At 34.2% G+C, this 26,514-nt stretch overlaps 1 protein-coding gene across 4 annotated transcripts in view; it reads left to right on the top strand.

The window, feature by feature from the left end:
- pnt (pointed) overlaps window positions 1-26,514 on the top strand; it is a 177,420-nt gene that overhangs the window by 133,284 nt on the left and 17,622 nt on the right. For all 4 annotated transcript variants that reach the window (XM_068763072.1, XM_068763071.1, XM_068763075.1 and 1 more), the window contains 2 exons: window positions 1,227-1,430; window positions 1,979-2,104. In XM_068763072.1, coding sequence (XP_068619173.1) covers window positions 1,227-1,430; window positions 1,979-2,104 — 330 coding nt within the window. The remainder of the gene's footprint in view (window positions 1-1,226; window positions 1,431-1,978; window positions 2,105-26,514) is intronic.

Here is a 26,514-nt window from a genome sequence, read left to right as displayed (position 1 = left end):
TCCTAATATTGTTTAATCAATCGGTATCCGTAAGACTTGAACGGCGGAGCTCCCTTTGCGGATACGGAAGAAAAATAAATTTGGTATCCGATACATTTTTTAAACTAAAAACAACAAAAGGGAGACTGTATTCATCTTGTAATGTTGGGAATTAAGAAGAATAACTACTGTTGTATAAAATATACATAACTAAGATAACTAAGAGATCTTTAGTTATGATTAAGTTTAAATATTTACTATTTACATAGAAACAACGGTTGAACATACATATAAACTACGCAGTACCTACGTAGGTTTTTAGTATAAAACTGTCAATACCATTGAAAAAAGTATGTCCTTTCGCCACTTTTAATTTATTTGTTATGCCATGAGAAGTAATTCAGAAGAGCTCGATGTGATAGAAACTATATTTTAATTGTGTTAATATTCTATAATTTCCGTATAAAACTAAATAAGTCGCTTTAACATTCTTAAAGGATCATAAAACACTAAGAGGTCATGAAAGAAATCTATAACTGCGATCCCAGCATTCAAAAACACAGTGGAGCAAGTACGAACCAACAGAATTTTTTCGACGAAGCTTCGTAAACGGGATATTGAAGAAAAACAATCAAAGCGTCCGACAATTTAAAGCAAGCAGTGATGTACTCACAATTAGAAATCACTTTTATCGAGTTCATTCGTAGGGAGGTACGCGCATTCGGCGGCAAGGTCGGAGAGCTTCCGGTCGGCGTGAGGCAAGTTCCTGTGTTGGGAAATATCGGGCTAATTGTTCACGTTGCCTCACTCCAGCGTTTTATTGCTTCCAAGGATTCGATTCCTCTTTGAAAAGGGGTTCGAAGTTTGAAACGTTAATGTGTTTGTGTGTCAGTTGATTGCGAAATAGAGAAATTAGGTTAGAGGGTTGACTTCGCTGCTCCATATTATTATATAATATTCGTAAAATCTTTCAAATAATTTAATACCTCTCTTACTTATGGTTTTATATTAATTTATACTTAAGTTTTTACTTGATTCAATGCACAATTTTTTAAACCTAATCCTAAAGAATGCTAATAGATTGAGCTTTGAGTTGAAAACGAAAAAAAATGTAATTTATTATCATCCAGCATTAATTAGTAGATTATTCCCCGGCCCCTAAACTACGCTAATTTAAATATATATATACATATATATATATATATATATATGTGTGTGTTAAGTTTGAATATGTGATTTTCAATCAGATCCACGTCAATGGAGCGAAGCTGCAGTAGCAGCCTGGTTGCGGTGGGCGGCCCGTGAATTCTCCCTGGAAGGTGTAGCCTTACAGCAGTTCGCCCGAGCCCAAGGCAAGGACATTTGTGCCATGGGTCGGGACGAGTTCGTGGCGAGAGCACCCGCCTTCATGGGTGACATTTTGTGGGAACATCTCGAAATTCTACAGAAAGGTACGTTGAAAAAACCACGTTGGTTCTCCATAACATTTATTATATGCTAACATGATCCACTCTGTCGAATTTACTTCATAAGAGTAAAAAACCAGTTAGATTTTAAGAATTTTTTATTTATATTTCCCACTGTAACAGTTTAAAAATCATTAAAAATTTTGATGTTTTTCTATTAGGTTAGATGGTTGGTTTAACACAAATACAACCTGAACAACTGTATGTACCTTTTTTATATCAAATTACCTTAAATTTATCAGAACAATTCGCCTATCTCTTCGCCAGCTACTTTCAATTTAATTACCTGGATATATCATTTAATTCTTATGATTATGTGTAGCTAGTACTTGTGTACGTCAAGAAAAAATTGCAGGAAATCCAATAGAAGCAAAAATCAAATGAAACTCCCTTATATTGGCATCCTTTAGCACAACCTGGGAAGAGCCTTCAACAAGATCAAACCGGTTTTATGTTCACTCTCATAAATGTTTTTGTTAGTCTGTATATGGAAGTATGCTAAGTTGTGATACTGACAAAGAAGCTCTTTGCAGATGTGGAAAAAGAACGTTCGTTGCTCGCGAACGTGCCGCCGAACATGTACGAAAGCAACGTGTGCCTGCCCGAGCTGTCAGACTACATCCCACCGCCGGCGCACCACTACAATAACAACAATACCGGTAAGTACTTACAATACAAGTATGTACATTACTGATTTTATTTTTCCAAGACTACTCCATGCGGCTATGAAGCAATGCGTAAGTAAGAGTAAGAAAAATTACAAACAGGTAAGTCAGATTATAATTATTAAAATGATACTACATTAATATATGGTTATTTTTATGTTTTTTAAACTATACAATATATCTATCTGGTTTTCTTAATGTAAGAATAAAAGGAAATGAAATTAAAGCTCTTCTTGAAAACGATCATTAGTAAAAACGTATTACGCAAAATTACTTGAAAATAAACTTCTTTGTACAAAATGTTATTAGATTAAACAATATATAAGTAATAAACAAACATGGCCACTACGGTAAGAGTTTATCGAAAAGTTCTTGGTTACTGCGATAGAGTTCGCGCGGCTATTGTTACTGTCTTCTGATATCTTTCTTACAAAGAGACTTTTCGTGAATTCAGACTGATTCAGGGAAAATCCGTGTATACTTTTATTTTACCCATACATCTTAAAGTCCTATAGATTATAAACTATTACATTCAGACAAGAACACAAATCTCTTCATAGCGTCGTCTTTCTTTATCATAAAATGGCGAAAAAATTTCAAATTTTTATAGTGAACAGTTAGAGGCGTTGCTTGATCTTGAGCTCCTGGATAAAAGTGTTATAAACACTGAGTTCATGGCATCCAGCATCAAATTTCAGAAGTCATTAAAAGCTTCAAGAAAATTCTAGAACGTTTGAAAGCATACAGCTTTCGCCTTCCATGGCGACGAAGAAAAGATGTTAATATATATCGTACTGATCTAAACATAATCCCCATTGCATAATCTGTTAACTGTCGCTATCAACTCATAAAGATAAGTGAGTCGGGGCGTTATCAGCAAAGCGGTAAAGCCAGTCTCATTAAACTACTAGTCACGATAACCCAACAATTACGTTCCAGTTACGAGCAGCAGTTAATGGTATCGACGCTATAAAACGAACTCTTCTGTTGGCGCCCGTGAAATTCGTGATCCTGCCCAAATGTAGAATTTTACGTATGTTCTCTTCACAAAAGCAACGTGGTCTCTCGTTTACAAGCTTCATTAGTAAGCTCGCGGGCGCTCAACAATACATTAAGGGGGCTGTACTGTAATTTCTCTACGAACTCGAATCAACAATGAAGAGAACTGTATGAACAAAAGTATTCGACATAGCCCAGCAGATTGGCAAGTAAAAGTTGTAGAGAATAGACCAAATAGCGCATAGAACAGATGGCCGCCGGGGTGTTAATGTTTTATAGTTCACTGACTGGCAAACGCAGCATTAGACGTCTGTCTAGAACACGAACATACGACCACGTTAAGGTCATCACAAGACGCTGAAAGCTAGCCATCTCCAACAGGTCCTATTGGATATCTATGGAGGAGGCCTATCATCTACTACAGACGTCCTGCGACTGAATTAATATTGATTACGCACAATCGAGCAATACTATCTAAGAGAAATATACGAAGAAACGACTCGGCCCACCATGATTTTGTATCTAATAATCTCTTGACAAAGCTTTTGCATTAAGTTTTATTGCCTGATATCATTATCGTTGGCATCTTAAGCAATATCGATAAAAATTTAAAAGCATTGTAAAGTTTATATTTTAAAAAACGCATGTTATATTCGAATAATCGTCTGAAATAGGAATTTAAGATATGACAATTAAACGTATTACCTTACTTTATTAGCATTAGAGTTTAATATAAAAAAACGTAACGAAATGTTGGGTTATTTTTTTACTAGATCAGAAAGGAAGGTATTCATAGACGAAATTAAGTAACCGACAGAACTAAGCTGATTGACAAAATGAAAAGGCTGTGGGTAGGACATAAGGTTCTTGAGTGGAGACAACGTTCTCACAAGCGCAGCATAGAACGTCACGCAACTTCCACACAAGGTAGATAGAAGACTATGTTAAAGTCTTCGGAAGACACTACACTATATACATTACATTTGGTCCTATTGATAATCTGTAGAGAATTCCTGTGTCCAATTGTGGGCGTCTTCCCACTAAATGCGAACGTAATGATGATGATGATATTAAAGTGTACAGTATTATTTTTTACTTATAAAATTAGAGTAGAATTTATCATGGTGGCCCGTTTATTGCAAATGGTTTCATACAGTTATATTCTATGTGGCACGTAATTGTTATAAACTTGACCAGTTATTTACTCTAATAGCTTTGATTAGACTTTATTAAGCTATAATTCCCTCGTTGGAATGTAAATGGTTTGATAGTTTTATTAAGACCGGTGAGTCATGACAATTTTATAAGTATTCAATGTAAAATGAAATTACATTTACAGTAATTTTAAGGGTTAAAATACACTTTTTATTATCCATAAACTTTCTTTACTTAACGTCAAACATCGTAACTTTTTGTTGTGTGCTTAGTGTAAGAGAGAAGCTATTTCAAAAGATACTAATTAAAAACCATAAAAAGAACATAAGACGCGAACGATTCCATGATTTGTTACAACACAGTACACCTAGAAGTGAGAATAATGAATCAAATTTTACAATCGCAGGGATGCTGCACAATATCACATATAAAAGCTCCATTTCCATTAGATATAAAGCGCGTTTATTGCGTTGTAAATCATAGCGAGCCGTGTTTTGACTGTAACCCGTACGTTGCCACTGAAATAATAAATAACTGAAAGAGACGTGGTGCCCCTTGCACGTCGTTAGCCCGGGTGGTCTAGTGGACATCTCTACAACTAATTTACACCTCCAAGCCGTGTTCTGCGTCCATCATTCTAATATATGTTATCGATGACAAAATCGTACCAAGATTCTAATTCCGTCGCGGATTGAATTAATTCCTAGCTGCTATGAGCCCAATTCCTTGTACAGATTAAATATAATACTTTGATGTCCGTACATAGACTGACACTTAATTTTGGGAAAACTTCTGAATTTGATGTTTAAAAAAGAGTGTTTCAAAACATGTGTATGTAAGTTTCACGTTACTATGACTATTTTTAAATTATACTCATTTATATTACGTTTTGTACTGATCCTAAATTTTATAATACTAAAAAAGTTTTTTTTTAGATGAGCTCTTGATTAACTCATCTTAAATAAAAGAAATCTTTTTGAATAAATAGTTTTACAAATTACCTTAAACGAGTGCTAATTAAATATAACAATGTTGAAAACTGCGGAAATCGTGTATTTGTAGGTCGAAACCTTTTATATATAGCCAACTTATAGCTTTATATAAGACTAATAAAAGTAATGGAATGTATTTAAGAAGGAATAGAATATAAGTCAAATATATTTATACACGCAAGGCTGCTATTATCTATCAAATGATGGTGTGCATATGATCTTTTTTCTAAATTAAAATATCCAGTCCATAAGGTCAAAAATTTATTCAAATAAACGTTACATCCGGTCTGCGAAGCGTATCAATATACAAATCTAATAATATTTGTTAAAAAAGGTCCCTAGATTTCTTTTCTAGTTTGAGTCAGGTATATCAATATCTTCACTTCCGGAGTAAGAATTATTGGACAAATTGGTGTCATAGAAAAATTATTCTTATCTATATACTGTTTAGTACAACCTTGCTAGCGTAGTTAGCAGATATTAGATATATGCAGAATTATTATATACTATATTTGTGTGTAAATATTAAGTTAATTAATTTTTATTGTTTAAAAACGCAATAATTATTACAAAAAATAATAATTGCAAAAATAAAAAATAAAATAGTGAGTTATTTTAAGGTGCGAATACCATAAAAAATAAATTTCGTGTCAGTTTATTTAGGCTAAATTTTCTTGTAAATAAGTTTTAGCAGTCTCTAAATTTTCATTATAAATCTGTTATTGTTCACATACTTTACTTTTTTGATCTGCCATGGATCGATGTATCGAGTGATAATTTATAAGTAATGAATCCTCATCTTTTAAAGGGTCATATGTATTTTGTGGTGAACGTTGAACTTCATCAATACCGATGAAATTGGTCTCACTTAAGAAGAAGCTATTAAGGAGTCATTATGAAGTTCATCTGCGAAAATCCTTTCTCGCATTCGCTCGTTGAATCTGCTATAGTATGGACATTATTGTTGATTTTAGTTTTTATACCCATTGCTCGACATTTTCAAAAAAAAATTATTGTCCACAGACCAATCAAAAATCGAGCAATGCTTGAAAAAAAATGTACTTCGAATATTAAAATGTATTTACATTTAAGTAACAGTAACGAAAAAAGTATCGTATCAAAATGTGATCACAGGAAATAATATATTTGTTTTTCTAATTATAATATTTACGTAACTTACTGAATTGCTCTTTATATTCTTACTGTAATCATTTTGTCAGTCATCTAGCGAATCATACGAACAGTCCACACATGAGTTTTCCAGTCGGCTGAACGTCTGGCGCAATGTGACCTTGGCGCCATTTTTCCGCTCTCTTTCCGCACATAGAATATTTGCCATCGGCGTCTTATGCCCGAGCCACAACTTCATCAGTGTCATCTACGTTTACCTAACACATCGTAACATATTGTAATATTTATCATGAAATCCATTTATTCATTTATATATCATGATAACTTATGTACGTAGAAGAATGTCAGAAGAGTCCAATTTGCCAGAAACCCGAATCTAGCAAATTCCCTTATAAGACACCCTCGTAATATCAGAAATTCCAACAAAATACTCAATCGGGAAAAAGGTTTTTAATTTGTGCATGTTACTTGCTAATTACGTGACATTTTAATTCAATTTTAATATGTACTTTACCTTTTACATTGAAAGTATAATTGTTACTATTAGTAAGCATAACAAAACATTTCGGTTTTAATAAAAAATATTAATTGCATTAAGTTCAATTTTCTAATGCATATAATGTTATCAACAAAATGAGTCAATGTTATTTATACTCGACAGTCTACAAGTAGCCGAAAATCATTAAGTTCCGCAAATAAAGATATAAATGTCAAAGTTTACATGCTGGAGATAATTGTAATACTAATACATAAAACAGCAATTTATCGCATTAGCTCACACTTTGAACGTGAGCCCCTACCAACTGCCCTCACGCTCGGCCGGTCTTCGTAGCGGCGAGTCATTCAACAGTCAGTCTTCAGGCACAATCACGTTGTGCTTGCTCTTTAAAGCCTCGCTTGTTCTATCTTACGATTCTTCTACTATATAAACTCGATAAAACTTTGGTTCTCGATTAAACATTGCAATATAAAAATCAAATTTCCGTAAGTTAAGCTCATGTTTTAAAATTCGAGTGATGTCAGTAAACTGACTAAGTGCAAGTGGTGCATGTGCGAACAAATATGGGAGACCTGGATTCTGGTTAAAATATGTTTTTACACCCGAGCTCACGCTCCAGGGACTCCACTGAGCTGGACCCTTTGATTGTATGGAGAGGTGAGTGACTGACACCTAAATGCTGTTCACACATGTACTAATTCAACCACTACTCGGTAACTTGATCAGGTTACCGGTTGATCAGAAAAGATACCGAAAGAAAAATTCGTAAATATAAAATGATAATGTGACTTATTTTACAAAATACCATACGATTATGTATGTGTACTAAAGTATCAACTGTGGAACATTTCTGCAAAACCCTCCTTGGCTCTCTCTCTAAGAGCAGACCAGTGTCCCACTAAAAATGTCTATATAACATTGTATATTTCATCATCATTGTTTCAACCGTAGACCCTCTAATGCTAGACATAGCTTCCCCCGTTTATTTCCAATAACACCGGCTTGAAGCGGCCTTCATCCAGCGTCTTCTGACGATGTCGACGAGGTCGTCTGTCCACCTCGTGGGTGAACGTTTTACGCTGCGCTTACCGTTCTTTGGTCTCATCTATAAAATTTTAAGGCCACAGCGACCATTTGTTCTGCGCGCTAAATTTTTATAGAAAAGCAGTAGAAAATTTTTTTATTTATAACACCAAAGTACTAAGACAAACACCCTAAACGCTCGATGGTGGGTATTTAAAGTATCATAGACATAATTAAGGGTACGGCTGCAACAACTTTCAGCCGCGGTGTAGTATCGTAAATTTTCACGACCTCGGGCCAACTCGAGCGTTTCCAACGAATGCAACTGGGCCGAACGCTCGAAGGTTAACGCACAGAACACACGGCGTATTCAATATTTTGCAATTGCTCATATTAATAAGGCGTATACACACTGCATTGGTGCAATTCGGAGGCATCCGCGCTGTCGCAAGGCGTTCGTTCGCGCGGTGCATCCTCGTTGCGCAGTCGTCGACTAATCGCCGGACGTGCGGCTCGGAACAGCTTTGCGAAATTACAAAACGAACCGCGGGTTTCATGGCCGAAACACGGTGGTCGCGTGAGGACATCACCTCCCGCGACGGATCTAACAGTTTAATTGATGCATTATAAGAAGATCGATACTATATTCAACATCCAAAATATATTTATTTGAATAGGCATTTACACGCACTTTCGTCAATCGTCAATTATTTTAATATTATAAGTAGTAAGCTCGAAATCAACAGTTGCTCTTTTAAAATAAAATTTAACAATGTTTGATGTATACATTTTATCATCCATATATATGAGACTTCAAGCCAAGTCCTATACATGAAACTTTCAAAGTGCCACACTGTTTTCGGCGAATGCTTAGATATATACAGACAGACTTATATCTCTAAGCATTATATTAATATTTAATTGGAGAATAAAATCAAAAGGAACAAAATCGTTTGAATTCAAAGAGTTAATATTTTCAAGTTTGTTTATATTAAGATAAAATATATTATAATCTATTAAATTCAGTGTTAAATCAGGCCGTTGGTTGCTCAATACATAAACTAAAGCTATAGAATTCATACTACATACTATATATTTTTTAAATTTTATTTTGAAATACCACAGTTTTAGTACGTTAAAACTATTAATACTGTACTCCTTATTTTCTGATTCTTCGCCCTTTCTACTTTAATTCAATAAATATTAGTTACTTATGAAATATGTTAACTTAATCTTGAAATCTCTAGTTTGTCCTGATAAAAACTGTGGTTTTAAAATGATTTAATGTATCTTATTACTGGTTTAACCAATAACTATAAAAAGTATGTAGCTATTTATAAGAAGTAAACGAGTTTAAATAAAAATGGAAACCCGTTAATCGTGCACTAATAAAGTCAGAAATATCTTGCTCACATTAATAAGCGCATAATGAACCGTAACGCGTCGTTATACCCTTGCATATCATATGTAAATCACGACAGGACCCATCCTTATTAGCGAACGTTTACGAACCGCGCCGGCAGGTGGCCTGTGTACCACCAATCATAATAATTTATTTCCATTTAGTGACGCGACACCTTTAATCTGAAGCGATAAACTCGGCGACGCCCGATATCCTGCCCTACTGTGATTTATCGACAAGCTCAGAAGCCCCGCCCTATTGCAATGTAACCAGATATCCTTACATCGTAATGCATCCAATTGGACAACTTTTTATAGCCAATGTAAATAACACGGCAAAAATTCTTACCTATTAACACTTAACAAGGCACACGCCAAACAGAGAAATCAATGCCGCACAGCGGTTGAAGTGTTGTCGGGGAAAATATCGAGCTTTCTAAGATATCGATGGAAAGATAGGTGTCGCTTCGAGCGGCCACTTCCGGCGGCTATTGTGCGTCAACCGACGAGCTTCCGTTGCAACCCGATATACACTCCGGCGCACGTGCGCGACCTTTTCAAATTTCGAATTACGAAATTCGGAACAAAGGATGTGAATGGGATAGGAAATTGATGAAGCAAAGAATATAATCGATTGAATTAAAAAATATATTGATAATATACGACAGCTAACACTTCAATTTATGAATTGATTAACAAAACTTGAGATTTGCTTACTTATAAATAATGTTCATTTAATTACATGTGAATAAATAATACTCTTTATTGTTAACGCAGTAAAAACTTTTCTATCAATGGTATCTAAATATGACACGAGAAGGATCACGCTAACATACTATTGTTGGGACGCATCAACATAATACACACTTAACCCAAAGAAAGCAGGTAAGTAAAGAAATAGAACTTGAGGGTTGGCACACGAAAAGAGCAAAGGGCGCGTCGCCGTATGCGTTTACATTGTGAACATAAGCTCAACACTGAGGGGCCCTTGTCCTTCAATAAGCCCCTAACAAGTACACTCGCGGAGCCCGAGTGGTTATACAATCAGTTTTCCTCATTCACCTACTTCAGGTGGCCTTGATTCGGATCCTAAATGTGATTCGATTGTCGACGATCCAATTTATACCAAGGGTAAGGGTCAGACAGTCACAAAGGACTTTAATATTCAAATTTGATTTTATCGCTGCCGATTTATTTTCGTTTCAAGTAATGACCACGTTTCTACATTATATTGCGCATTACGTTTCGCATTTTATATAGATAGGACTAAAAACAAATGATTATTATTAAATCCGTCAGGCAATAACATGATCATCATCAGCACTCACTGTCACTGACATACCTTTCCCATAGATTCAATATGATCAATCGGAAGCGGTCTGTTCAAGTCGTCGGATGAGGCTTTCTTTGCCGGTTTGTGGTCTTCACTCCCGAATCTCTGAGCTCTAGCGGCCATTTATTCTGTGCGCTATGTGCCCACTCCACTGTAACTTCTATTCGCCAATATGATAGGATATATAGGTTATTTTCGTTCATATATAGATTTTCTCATTCCACATTAAATGACGTAGTAAAATCCAGAGTATTGACATTTTTATGACTCGATGTGCGATTGTAACCTTGCTAATGAGGCTCGAAGTGAGAGACGTTTGTTTCATGTTTCAGTTTCATTGGTCGTAGACCTTTGTCTTAAGACAGAAGGATATTGAACGATATGTTTGCTACCATAGTAATAAACATATAAAGATACGAAGTATACATTAGTGTTTCAATTTCATTTAATTAAATGTCCTTATCAGCGCTCGCATTGAAGTTTGTTATCGTGAAGTTGTATGTATTTATTATACTGTTAATTATGAATGAAAATGTGACTTGAAATCGTCCTACACTCGTTTTATATTTAATTATTGCAACCGGATGATTTAGAGCGTTCCTGGAACTTAGAATGCTGCATTACAGATAATTATTTATCAGTGACACAGTAAACTATTTGTTTTTTCATTGAACTGCGAGTATTGTAGGCCATGATTACAATCCACAAACATTATTACATAATATTTATGCGATGTAATTATATTTGGCAATATTATGACAGGTTTATGTAAAAATTTATAAAAACTTTATCTACATAGAATATTACAATAAAAACTTAACTTTCTATGAATTTATTCTTATTTAGTTATAGATAATTATTTTGTGATTACTTGCACTTCTTGAGAAAAATGCTAGAAGGGTATAAAATCATAGAAATTAGAATCACACTGAACTCATCATCATTTCAACTTTGTTCACTGCTGGACATAAGCCTCCCCCATAGATTTTTCATAGGACCAGTAAGAGGTGAGTTGCCTCTAGTTAAAGGCACCCGTTAACTTGGAATACGTGTTTATAATCGGTTCCATTTAGAAACGTACCTTAATGAGGTCTTAATAAACTCAATAGGGCTATATAAGTATCAAATTAACCTTTTAAAAAAAAATTAAGCTTTATGTTAACGCAGGTGTGTTCGCACCTTGACGGCTCGGAAACATCACTAAGGCTATGGGAATATCAGTTGAAGTGATTTTTCGCGAATCCGGCAAACTTTAATAATCCTTGTGAATTTACACAATGGATATCGTATTACTATTAAAGGAGTCCGCGAAGCGAGGTGCCGACAAAGACCGCCGGCGGCACCTCTAAAGTGCCGAATTCAATTAATTGCCTTATTTGCAGTACTCCCTACGCTCATTGTAGGAATCCCCCGCAAAAACAAATATTTGATGGGGCATTCATTACCCGTTATTAAGAGGGTTTTAATCATTCCCTGGTTTCGTTTGACGTATGTCTAAAGACAGTAACTGACTTACACTGTGCTGAAGTTAGAGCCGCAAGCCGAGGTGGAAAGCCATATTATCAATATTTTTGTACGCATGTTTTACACGAATTTTTGAAACTATATACGCACTAATTAATACTTAGTATAATTTTGTATTTAACAGAAAAAATACTTTTGCGATAAATAACAACTCCCTCGTTTTTCAAAATGGTAATAACTTTAAGACCTCTAACGACAAATCTTTGCAACATTACACGGGTTGAAAAATAAATGTAAAAAAATTCCAATAAAACTGGTAGAAAGCGTTGTATTTAGTACACATAAAGTTAATATCAACAATAAATACTCGTACAATCTTTAAATAATGTTTAAAAATATGTTTTATTTATTTTATAACTAACGCTTGATATTTAGATCTAGAACAAACATTTTTATGCCAATGCCTTTAACAAAAAAAAATGTAAAACATTGTTTAAATAGTTGTATCAACATAATGTTATCGGAGGCAGTAGGCTGGAGGGAGCGGGCAGAGCCGGACGCTGTGGGCGCAGATTGTCCTTCGCAACGGTGGCCCTGAGATATCGCTGTCACAACAATGTCGCCCGCAGACAGTCATTCATTCCAATATGTTCGTCCTTTATGGATCTTTTTTTTCCTACTGTTTGTTTTGAAACAAATTTACAATGGTTCAAAAGATCAAACATTTTACCTCTAATGTAATGGCGCTTATTAATTTTAAAGTTGTGAATTTTATTAGGTATAAAATTCCTAAATTATTTAATGAAAACACATAATTATCATTGATAAACGCAACGTTACGTGTTTGCTCAAATCTCCACCAAAGCGCAAGGAGAATATGTCACAATCATAATGTTCTTAGAAATCGTTCCAAATTTAAATGTGGATAAATGTCGTATCTCGCGCCATCCCGCCACATGACGGAGGCCGAGAGAAATAAATTATTGGTACCGGAAGTGACGTCCCGAGCGCGCTCAATTTAAAACAGAGCACTCGGGAGCTCTGCGTCAATATCACCCTAAAATGAAAAAAACATAATTGCGGCTACGTATGCCATAGACCCATCAAATTTGCTTTTAAATGTTACATTTATTCAAAATTAGTGCTAAAAAAACAATCATTGGCAAAGACAAACGCCATACGTTTACCCTAAATCGCAGGAAACGAAATATTTTAACCTTAGACCCGAGCTAATAGAGAATATTAAATTGAATTTTAAATCAGTATGCAATCGATTTTGTATAATCTAACAGGCCGGATGTTTCAAGCTTTTTTAATTAGTGCAAAGGTTTGAATGTTTAGAAAAAACCTTTTAGGCCGTCAACTCGGTAACGGACTGTTGGTACTTACGTATTATAGCACTTATTATACAACACGTATAAATTATCCGCGAGGAATATCACCGGATAATCGCACTAGACATAATTCAAATATCATTTTGACCGTTACATGCCTCTTTTGTTATTATGTAAATAACAATTTCGATATGCTTTCGGAAGTTTTTTCGCTGATGACTTTTAAGTGACAGCGTAGCTATTGTAGGTCTATCTATATCTGTAGAGTACCAATAGTGTTCAAAGTTTACCGTGTTCTCGCTTGGCAGCTCAGTAATTACTGTATTTTCTGAACTAATTAGACGTAAAATCTTAGGTATTAACGTGACGAACATTTAGTTATATTAAACATCATGGGTAACTAAATTAATAGAGAGAGGATACAAGACCAAGTTATTTGTGTTAATATCTGTAAATATGATAAACTGCATTAAGCAAATATACAATAAAAAATATACAAAAATTTAAATTTATACATTATAAATTTGTTAGTTAATATAATATTCGAAATGTTAATCAAAACTGAAATTTGTAACGTGATTTTCACAAAATTAAACTAATTCACACGTTTACATGTAACTATGTATTAAGTACATGTAGACACCTCTTTACCCTAGCGTGGAAACTACGAACAACTATGTACAGTTATCATTTATAAAGCTTAAAATATTTTGTTGCTTTAAATTACTAAACCTAACAAAGTAACTCATCATACAATTTTTTATATAAAGTACTGTAAATTATTTAGATTTATATTTATTGAATCTCATACGATTATAATATAAATATATTCGTGTAATTCCGTACATTCGATTGCAACTCCCAGTTTGACAGCTCTGGATGGAGCGACCGCCTCGGTACAGATTTATGGACTGTTTTTTAGTGTTTTATCTAAAAAAGATTGTTTATCTGGCACTTCCGTCGCCTGTCGCGGCCGATACGCTCACTGGCTCTTTATTGTTTACACTTAATGTTATTCAAAGCAGGGAATTCCTCGGTAAATTGTATTTTTAAATTTAAACGCCGCCGCTGCCATGACGAGTGACTTACTCTGTGAATATCGATCGCCGGTCGGTATTTTAATATTGCTTTGCCTTTTTGCGATCGACATTACGCGAATGCCATACGTAATTCGCGCTATCTTCTTTGCCGCCATTACAGTTCCTACTAGAAAAATACTATGTAGGGCTGGGAAATAAATGAACACTCAAAACATTTTATCATATAAACACATTGCAACATCGTCAAATGCGACAAAATTGATATTTAAATATAGAAATTTTGTTAAAATATTTCGATATCCGTCCTTATAGATGCTCTGTAATCTCGGGAGATTGTTCCACAGAAGACAATATCCCGCGTGTGTTTATTTCCGTGGCCCATTTATTCAAATATGGAAAAGTAATTTCCCGAGCCATTTCCCGCCGCCGCGAAGTGCCGCCACTAATTCTATTTCGCTGCGTTCTGCCGTGGTACAGCAAACTCACAATCTTATAGGTAATCACAATTAAGAAATGAGTGCTTCGATAATACAACAAATATTAAACGTTTTGTACAGAGTGATTGATTAATAATATAAAAGCTTTAAAAATGTATAGCCCATTAGTCAGCAAAAACCTTTGTGCTTTTATGACTATATCCAATCATCCTGTACAAAGTGATCACTCTGTAAAATGTTACATTTTTTTTCTGTAAGAATGCGACACACCAATAACTTCTGGGAGTACAGAATCTGCAGATATAGTAAACAAATTTCTATTTTAAAATATTGTAATCCTAATTTTCAAAACGATTTTACTCATTAAGTTATGTATTATTTCTGTAACCATTGATTTTTAAATAGATTGTACCATACAGTAATTGACATCAAATGGGCTATACTACAATGAGCCAGTGATCAATTTACAGAGACAGGAATAGGTGTATATTTCGAGGGTATATTCTTGAAATAAAAAATTATAATACTTAAGTAAATAAAAATATCATTAACTGAAGTTCATCATCATCTATAGATGATGACTAAAAATTTATTATCATTAGACAGTAAGTGTAATTACTACCAAAATCGAAGCGAAACTAGTTATTTCATAGGTAGCTGACCGCAGCCATCACATCTGTTATAAAGTTTGCGTAAAATCTAAAATATAATTATTTTCTTACTTTTAAACAATTTCAAGATGTTTAAATGAATCGTCGTATCCACGCGTTAAATGCGATAGCAATAAAAATTAACATATGTCAATTAATCTTCTTTGTATTTAATTTATCTTCTATTCAATAAAATCCGAGTCATCGATCCTATTGCGTATGAGCCACGGTTACTTGGCAATAAAAAAAACAATTCGGATCTTCCGACATCGAAATCACTTCCTCCGGTAGACAATGGCCCTATGTATCCGGCTACACACGTGCTCAGGTGTCTATTATCCCCCGGGACCTCATCGTTCCCCTTCTGTCTTTTGTACCATCGGGTCCACCCCTTGTAACTTGACCCGATTTTGGCCCAGTTCCGCCCCTCAAAATTCTACCCGCCCTCTGAATCAAATTCGCGAGTTGGCTCACACTGTATTCTAAGATATGATCGCATCTGTCTCCTCTTACCTGTATATTCTAATATCTATTGTAAACAACCTTAGAACACAAAGCACATACTCGTCACAAATTGTAAATACAGCTGTAACGTCGTTATAGGTAGGTTGTAATTTTTTTCTTACTTCTACAATTTCTTAGCTGTCCAAATCGAATTTTAACCTTCTTCTTAATTTCAATATAGTTCTAAAATTCGTACAACCCAAAAGGTGGACAGACGACTTTGTATTAAGTCGTCCAATCGGAAATCTATAGAGAGACCTATGTCTAGCAGAGGACATCCTAGAACTGAAGGAAATGGTGATGACGATAATATATAAATTTTAACTGACTACTGCATTTGATTCATCTGAAATATTAGTTATGTCATAGGAACTTGAGTTCAAAATGTAAGACAAAAAAGGCATTTAAATTCAAATGGTCTCCAACAAACGTACGCGACATCCAAACAATGCTAGCCAACGTCAAGGTCGAAGCGTCACATCACATCTCATAATCATTATACGTAATTACGATTTACCTCCTCGCCGGCATGGGAATTAGCGGAACAATTCGCCCGCACAAAATTATTATTGTTTCTTTTCATCATTACGTTTATATGACGCCTAACGCTAGCAGTATCGCACGGACAACAAAAGAATATTAATATAGTGGAAACAATAATTCTAGTTAGATATTCACCACCAAGAAGTCCGGATTTATCGTCTCGTCATTTTTTTATGGTGACACCACAAGAGTAGAGTCGTCTGTGGCTCTCCGAAAATATTGAATTCAATTACCATGTCAATTAAAGGAAAACATTCGAAAAGAAATAGCTGCAGTTCCTATTGATTAAACTTGCACGCGTGTTGTTAAAACCTCCAGTATTATTAGGACAACTTGACGATATAATAATCAAAAATAGTTTACACTTCTTCCTTCATATTTAATAAAATATACTTATCAAACCAAATCTATTGTTATAGTAGTTTCAAAAGGTAAATTTGTCATGGCTCAAATTGTACTTGAACTATTATATATTTGTACTTACACATATAGTACAAATAATGAAAATTCAATTTTTTTTCTGTTTACTCTGCCTTTGCTTCGCGGCTCTTAAAGGTTTCGTTAAATAATAATTATGCGATGCACGTCTTAGCAGTTTGTTTATAAAGCAAATTTTTATTTTCTTCTTTAACAAACACTCGCACGCTTTAATTAAAGAGCATAGGTGGCTGTGCTAATTTTTATGACAGAGGGGTATCGAAAAAATCAACGGTCGTGCAACAGTTGGTCGCGGTAGCAGGTGGCGCGACAGGTCGACACGACCGCCGCTCGTGTTTCTCCGGATCACTTCGGTAACACTCGGACTCGCTCGGTCGCAATCGCTAAGCGCCTAACGCAGCCGCCCTCTCGTCCCGCCCGAAGACAAAAGTACTCGAAAGCTCAGCTCAGTCGACCACAAGACGCAGAGCGGGACGGTGCTACGTTAATCAACAAGCGCTTTTATTAACGAGTGTAGTTTCGTAAACAGTTCTATTTATATTATTTTATTTAAACAATTAATTTAAAAAAATATACTTTTTTTGTTGCCTTCCGTGCAGCATTAAGTTGGACAGTATTTTTAAATTAGTGCAAAATTGTGATGCTGTAGTGAAAACGGATACGAAGAGAAAAGCAACTATGCTTCTCGTGGAGGCGCCTGGCGAAGCTGCCGGGCCCCCGGGAGCCACGCCGCTGCATCTTCCCATGGCGACCTTAACGAAACTTAATTTCACGGACTATAGTGCTAAAGTGAACAAGCAGTACACGGAAAGTGGTTCAGAGCAAAGAGACAGCAGTAGGTTGTGTTACGACAACGCTCTAAGTGCAAGACTCAACTATGAACAGTCCGTGTGTAGTGTTGGAAAACTGAACTATAATGATCACACTAGGCTCGCTTTCGATCCGACCTTAGATAGCCTCAACACTGATCCATCCTTCGTACTGCCTACAGGTCAGACCTATTTTTTAATTTTATATTTTAAAATATTTTTTTTACTATTGTACATTTATAAAGCAAAATTAAAATGTTAAATTATTAATTTTAAATATAAAAGTAACCCGTATTTTCCTCATGAGTTTAAATATAACAAGAAATAAACAAATGTTCACATGTTTTTCTTATCACATAACTATGGTCGGGTACGGCATATTATTTCAGGAAAATAGCAAGTTAATTAACGAAGTTGTTATGTGTTTCTTATCTTGCACCGAGTCTGTACTCTGGTAATAAGTTAGAATTATACATATTACAGGGACTTGAGCTAAAGAAGTAATGTTATTATATATTTTTATTTTAATTAAAATTAAAAAGTATTCCGTTGACTTTCGCGCACCTTTGGTCAATTTAACTCGAAATATTGTGAAACATACATAATAATACCTACCTATCTCGATGATTTTACACGATTGATTTAAAAATATATTATTTGATAAAGTGGTATCCACTTATGAATGCCACTGAGCAGAGTAGCAAAGGACAGACCACAATGCGAGAGCGAGATTAGGGATGTTTTATAAATTAACTTATTTAAATTTTTTCTAGTTCTCCCAAGAAAAGACTTTTATTTACATATCATCTCCTCGGATTAAAAAAGACATCTATTTCATTGATAACTGAAACCGAGGGCCGGAAGTACTTTCGCCGCCGCCATGTTGGATCCGGCGCGGGCGCACCTCGCACTTCCGCCGCGTGCTGTGCATAAAAAGCTCCGAACAAACGTCACAAGACCAACATTTGCATACACAGATACGTGAAAATAATTTGAACACCGCATCTACATTCAATTATCGCGTTTGTTGAATGGAGGAGCATCGGTAACACTTCATAAGTGCCCCGTTAATATTCCGTTCGGATTATAGTGCTAGCGTATTATATACACCTTTTGCACGTGGATATTATTTAACACATTGAATATTTTATAACTTATAGGTAATAAAGTAGACAGTTCTCTTTATTCTTATTTTTATTATATTAAAGGTTGTTAACAAAATTTACAATATTATATACCAAAGATAAAGTAGTAAAAGAAAATATAGAACGAATTACAATTTCAATGACATCCAATCAATACGCGCTATTACATTAAAAATATATACATATATTGTCGAATTAAAAAACGATTCAACAATAAATCTATAATTTACCTACATCGTCGTTTCAGCCCATAGACTTCCACTGCAAGGCATAGGCATAGGGCTCTCCCAAAGATATCTATAGCGGGATATATTATAATCGCAGGCGGGTTGGCGATCGCAGTGTGGTGTTATGTTACGTAGAGGAAGCTGCTGCCCATCCTCTGGAAACCTATGGGCAGTGGTAATCCTATATAATTAACGCACAAAGTGTGAATTATATAAGATTGTGTCCCGGGAATCGAACTTGCGATCTATGATCGCAAATCTCAGTCCTATACCGCTGAGGTACCTACCAGTACTACGCGTAAAAAGATTAGGGAAGCACAAATTAATTGTTAACACGCATTACCGGGCTTGAATATTCATGCAGCGTCCAGATATGATCGGTGTCGAAGTGTGCTTGCTTGAATGCACTGTAAGGGTGATAATACACTATAGCGAAATGACTGTTTACGCTCGTTCTCTCACTAGTGGTTTTTGAATTCGTTGTTCTTCTTCCAATTAAATAAACCTTTTTTGGACAAAAAGGGTCATTATATAAAATTAGGTAACAAAATACTCTTGCTAAAAATCAAATGTCATTAAAAACAATTAATAATATAATTTAAATTCTTCTCGATCACTGATAGATGACATATTAGTTATTTTATCTAGTAATTTGTGTATATATGATCGTATGAAAAATAAACAATATGTACTAGTAATTTTTTTATTAATTAAAACTCCCCACGTTTTTGTATTATAACTTGTATTTTACATATATTTTATATAATAAAGTTAATAGTTTCTATCCTATATGAACAAATACAGTTATATTTCAATTCTTGATTATGATAGAATCTAATCTTATACATATTTTAAGCTACAAAGACATAGACTTAACAAAATGTCCGCAATTGTGGAATAGAGTTTTTATAGTTCGTGACCACGATCATAGATCACGGATTATTTCGACGACAGGCAATTGTTAATGTTTAAAGTTAACGCTGATTCATCATTATCATCAGCATTTCTACCATAGAACGTCTACCTACTTACCTATGTCTAGTATATAGGCCTCTCTCATAGATTTTCGATTGGATTGACAGGAAGCGGACTTCGTTCCTCGTTATCCGACGACCTTGATAAGTTCGATTGCGTTTTAAATTCCGTGGTCTTTAACCCAGAATCTTAACCCCAGTAGCCATCTGTTCTGCATGCTATATAGTCTGGCCACTGCCACTGCAACTTGCCATTTCGCTGGTTTAATATTTAGTTACTTGCGTTAAACGGAAAGAGATCTGGTAACTGTGAAGAACTGTTAATACACATTGGTCGCTTAGCATTACAAAACAATATGGGGACGATTAAATATTCAGGAATTAAACAGCCGTTTTTCTTTCCATTCATGAATTACTTGCCTTCTTGTAAGGCAAGATATTAAATAAAATTTCGTGCTTGCTCCGAACATCGTAAATAAATCTAAGTTCCCATGACATATGCCTATCCTTTTAATCCTAGGTAACATTTTTACTATGGGGATCCACGACACTGGGTATGGGCATCCCTATAGTGCAACTTTTAACAGACTATTTAATTGCATAATTATTTTTAAAAATTAACTGTTCAAAAATAGAACGATTTTTTTTATAATTACTACAATACTATTCTTATCAACGTCACGATAAGTCTGTTATTTTCTATGATTATTTTCTACAAAATTGAATAGTTCACACTAATGTACAAGTGTCTCAAGATTAAACGGCGGACGGTCAGAAATGGTAAGCAATAAGAGGTAACGGTTCAGGTCGATCACCTTTCAGTAATCGCTTCCTTCCTTTTACAGATCGTCGAAAATCTCATTCGCATTCTATGAAGACGTGACCGTAATGCGTATTTATCGCGCCTATTTTATATCCAGCTTTAACACTTACCTTATATAGAAAGCACGGCTTGAAATTATTAATATGTTACATCTTTGATTATCTTCAAATTTTGTCTCACGTGTCGATATTAAAGAATTTGTTCCCTACCGACGACGCACTATTAAATATTATATATACTTGACTAATACTATCAGACTTGGTACAGTCTTCCGATTCCGGTATTGCTTGTGGTTATGGTATACTTAAAGTAACTTATTTAACAGCAACCTAACTTAATGATGCTTCAACTTTCTTTTCCACTGTTTCTTATAGTTTTTCTCATTATATTGAGCATAGCTCATAATGGTGATAATGAATTTGTCAAGAGGCGTTATGAAACTGATGAACAATGTCATTTATTTCTTAAGTGACCATAATAAGGTCATCTGTGCATCTCGTGGGTGGGTGTGGTACTGTGTGCACGCCAGTCCGTGGACTCTCCTCCAGTAGACCTAGCAGCTGTCAGTTCTTCGCGTTGAGCGGTCTGCGAACATTACCACTTTAACTTGCCAATCTGCTCGACTCTATCAGTCCTCATTGCTGATTCAATATCTTACAGAAATCTCGTGTATAGCATGGTAGCATTAGAAAAAAATCCGTATTTCATCATATTCGTCATTAAAATTTCCATTGTAGTAATACTATAGCCAAATCACCGAGATGAAGATTGTCATGAAAATGTTGCAAAACCCAGCTGTCCAACTCTTAATATTTTAAGGTTTCAGTACTTTATATTTTTTTACAATAAATATGTATATTCCCATTAACGCTAATCTCTTTTGATTACTTCCAACGACGTATTAATTGGCAATTTTTATTTGTCACCGGAATAACCTTTAGATACTTGAGCCGGCTGGGAATGTCCTGTATCTCATAAATTAACCGGCTCCAATATCATCATAAGGATGGTCTAAGCCACAAAAGAAGTCAGCGTTAGGCACCTGTCTAACGCGCCTGCACCTGTTCCGCAGATGACCCTCCGCGCACGCTCCAACTAAAGAACTAAGCATTCGTTAAGAAACTTATTGCTATTAAAATAATTAATTTTATAAAATATTTTAATAATGCCACAAAACAAGTTCAATTGGTAGACTATAATGGCAATGCAATGACGTTGCATTGATATTAACATAATTTATTCTAATAAATTTATTTATAATCTATATTTATACTGATTATAGTATTTTTACTATGAGATATATTACGAGGAGGAAAGAAATTGTAGTTAGAATTATAAATACAAACCACCTTTTTGAATTAACGTAATGGAAATTCAAAAAATAAGTATGTATGTAATATGTTAGACATATGCGGATCTTTAGAGAATCGGACAGCATTACTTTTTAAAGGACTTATTCAACAGAATCATCATCTTGTCAACCGAGAGACGCGCACACACTTTTTAGCAGAAAACTATTCTATAATTTAAATTTCATGTCGAATTAAACTACAGCTCAAGAAAAATAATTTATTTGATTGTAATTATACCCGGTATTTTATGTACAAATAACGTTAGATATTTAGTAAGTTGCCCACTAGGTATATTACCTACGTACCAAAACTTTCCAAAATAATACTTTATTAGTAATATAAACTACATTTAAAACGACATTGTAAGCATATAATAAATACGTTCTGTTGAAATCAAAATGGAATAAATCGTATAGATTTTATTAAATTTATATGTGTATTAAACTTTTGAATAATGAATAATCCAATATCAATATTCAATGCAAGCAGTGCACGCTAAGACGTCATTGTCTCGTCGTCCGTGACGTCACAGCCGCCGTTCATTCATATATCAAAATGGCCATTTCCGTTCGTCGCGACTATATCATATTTTTAAATCGCCTTCCATTCTTTAATCCGATGTAGTTTTTTTCTATAAACAGTAGAAGTATCGTTGTAATGGTGTCGAATAATCGATCCGACTTTTATACTTCTAGTTAAAGAAAACGTACATAAAAGAATAAATTAAGTTCACGGCTATACAACACTTTAGTTCGACAATACGAAATATGCACGATAGTTATTCTAATCTTACTTCATTCGTTTATTTTTTTTATTAACAATCGACATTGAACGCAACCGTCACTTGGCAATATTTGTATTAAATGTAGTTTTAATTGTTTATAAAATTTAAAATGTTTAATTGTAATTGCTTTTCTCTGTTAGCATGTCACTAAATTTAATTGTAGTGATTTTATTTATTACCAGACAAGCGGATACGAAAAAAAAACTAAAGTGGCTGTATCATGATTTTCTTTGCCCAATTTATTTTTAATAACCAAGTTGTCAGAGGAGTCTACTCTTTGATATATTGGTACTGAGTTGACATTACATCTTTTGGTAACTTGTTCCACACTTTTACCACTCCATTCATAAAATTTCCTAGAATGGTTTTCATACATGGTAGTGGCTGATTTTAAATAGATCCAACCGATACTATTGAAAATTTACGAGGGAATCCATATCTAGCAGTAATCATCTTGTGAGTAAGACGTATTACATATATAATCATAATAATTAAATAGTAATAATAATTAATAGTATGTAATAATTATTATCAATAATTTGTATTAGATTTAAACATTTCACGAAGGACTGTAATAATGACAGTTATTAACTATAGCTATCCATTGGCTTATGACTTTTACTTTTTATTCGCAACTGAAATAAAATTTAAAAAAATTGACTAATGTAAGAGTCTGTATATTGTTTTTCTTAAACGTATGGAGGTATTACATGCCAATAATGCGTCTTAAAGTAATGGATACGTTTTTTCTCGATGCGATCCTGTGACGTAGAGCTCGTCACGTAGGTCTATTGATGGGCCCGCGCCGCATCCGGCCCGTAGTGCCCGTAGCGCCGCTGCATCCTGTCAGGCCAACCTCGCCTCGCATCCATTATATCACCTTCCAGCCATTCATAACGATTCAATAAAAACGCTTGTCTTTAATAATATAAATTAATTTAATATACAATCATTAACTTTTTAATGTCGTCGATTGTTCACTTTTCATTTTTCGATTTAACAGTAGATTTCTTACATTTCATTCTTTCTTTTTATTTGACACATGCACATGTGTCAAATATGATAAATTTTCAAGTAGTCGTCATTTTATTATATCGAAAATTTAAAAATCGAACATCTTTTTAGTAACTAATTTAATAATCTCTTGCAGAGAGATATTTTGGTCCCAAGACACCAGTTTTTTCCTTTTTTTTTCGACGTTTGTTAACAATTGGCGATCGTCTACGGATCTCCTCATTTTGATTCGATTTCGTAGAAAAATCCCGAACAATATCCTTCTTTATATTTTATTGAACGACGGAGTTTGTTAATGAATCCTGAACTATATCATCATCATTATCATGTCAGACGATAGATGCTCACTGCAAAGACAAACCTCCCCCAAAGATCGTCACAAAGACTATTATTATACCCGTTAATATATTACAAATTTCCAATCTAAAAGATTTTTACTGATAAATAGGATTTGAACGTTAAATAATGTTACTTTTGGCGTGGCTTCCCCAGCAAACCGAGCGTACGGGTCGCGGCCGCGAGGCGTTTTTGTAACAAACGGCGCGTGCGCAGGTGACGGTGCACCTGCCGCGCTAGCGCCGATAGACACGGCATACGCCACCGAGACACTGTTTTAATGATCCTTTCCTTTGACAATAATAATACTACATCGTTGTCTAAGTTCTACGTTGTTTTAGCTACCTCGGTTATGCATTTGCATCATGAAGTTATCGAAATTAATAAAAGGTTCATAAGTGTTGATTAAGTTAGAAGTTTATATAGTAATATTTAACATAAGCCAAAACCGCGTAACGATGTAGAATCCAATCATTTTTATTGACATTATTAGACTTGACGCAGTGTTCTGATAGTTCTTGCGGTCTTGCTCGCTGAAGGCTCACTTATATCTATTAAGTTAAATGCACCTAAACTTAAATAATAACTAACCTCTCTTAGGTTAGCATTGTGGCCTGATATAAAAGGCCATAAATCGTATCGTTTATATTTACTAACACTATATATTTGATAATAACTTTTCGGATTTAAACATTTAATTACGGATTAATAACTTTTCTCTTTAACAATTTACATTATAAGATACATTAAACACAGCTTTTCAAAACCAATATATCTCCGTTATAATAATATTCGAAATGACCAATTAATACGTTATCAATACACGGAAAGTTCTTTCATTTAAGCATTTCTCCTTCCGTAATTTACTTTATTTAACTGTAATCTTTTTATATCAATTAACTTAAAATATACTATTTTTATAATCACAAATTATTTTATACAAGCAACATTATACAATGCATATTTGTTTAATGACAGCAACGTGCTGTCTGATACTTCTATGACTCTGTGGTTTATTGGGTCTATACAATGTAATGCATGATCGAGTAATGTTAAGCCTCTATCGATCCGCGATTGGATTTCCAATTTATTTACGACTCATTTTAAAATTGTTTTTAATGCTTATAAGTTTAACTTTTTTAAACGTGGCCTTCTATTCCAAGCATGCTTGCACAATATCGTACCTAATTTTATGGAGCTATGCTTATCACTCTTATAATTTTCAAATATACATATTTTTTAGTTTTACCAAAAATGTTATCAACACTATTATTTGTATATCTGTTAATTTTAAATCATCTTCAAAAGTAGTCCTTATAGTCTGAAGTAAAGAATATATTAATAAATCATCACAGTGTATGCTTTATTCATTTAAAAAAAACCTCAATTTTATTAGTTATTTAATAAATAAAAAAATATAACCTAAAAAGTACAATAGCTATGAATAGCTTTGACTTCAAAATTGCGTTTCGCTAGCTTAACGAAATATACCAGCGATTAACAGCTACTTAAAGATACGTATAAGTTTAAAGGAGTTAATGTGTAGTTTATTTGCTGTCAATTAAATTACACCCTGTACAAATATTAATGATTTTAGAAATAATTATACGTAATAATAAATATAAACGTAAATATAGTATAAAAGCGTTAACAGAATTCGGATTACTACATAAAAAATAATTATTGTTTACTAACAGGCTCAGCAGACTTTGAACTGCTAGAAGGTAATAGCTAGTCGCATTCCAACAGATATAGTGAATTATTGTAAAATATTTCAGAGTGATCACATTACGCAGAGTGATTGAAACTTTATTAACAAATGTTGTATATATTCACTTTTCTAAAGCTTTTAAACCTGTAACCAAATATAACGAACATTATTCCATTCATAATAACAAAGTGCTTGTGGAATCTATTTAAATTTCCCCTATCGAAGCCAAATTTATGACAAACAGCAGATAATTTTTATTTACGGCATTATATTCGACCGGATGTCA

The sequence above is a fragment of the Battus philenor genome, unplaced genomic scaffold (assembly GCF_028537555.1).
Source record: "Battus philenor isolate CCGP_79_NKW_IND1 unplaced genomic scaffold, ilBatPhil1.0.hap1 SCAF_17, whole genome shotgun sequence".
Classification (NCBI taxonomy): Eukaryota; Metazoa; Arthropoda; class Insecta; order Lepidoptera; family Papilionidae; genus Battus; species Battus philenor.
The sequence above is the reverse complement of the archived record's forward strand: the minus strand, read 5'-3'. Positions and strand labels throughout refer to the sequence as shown.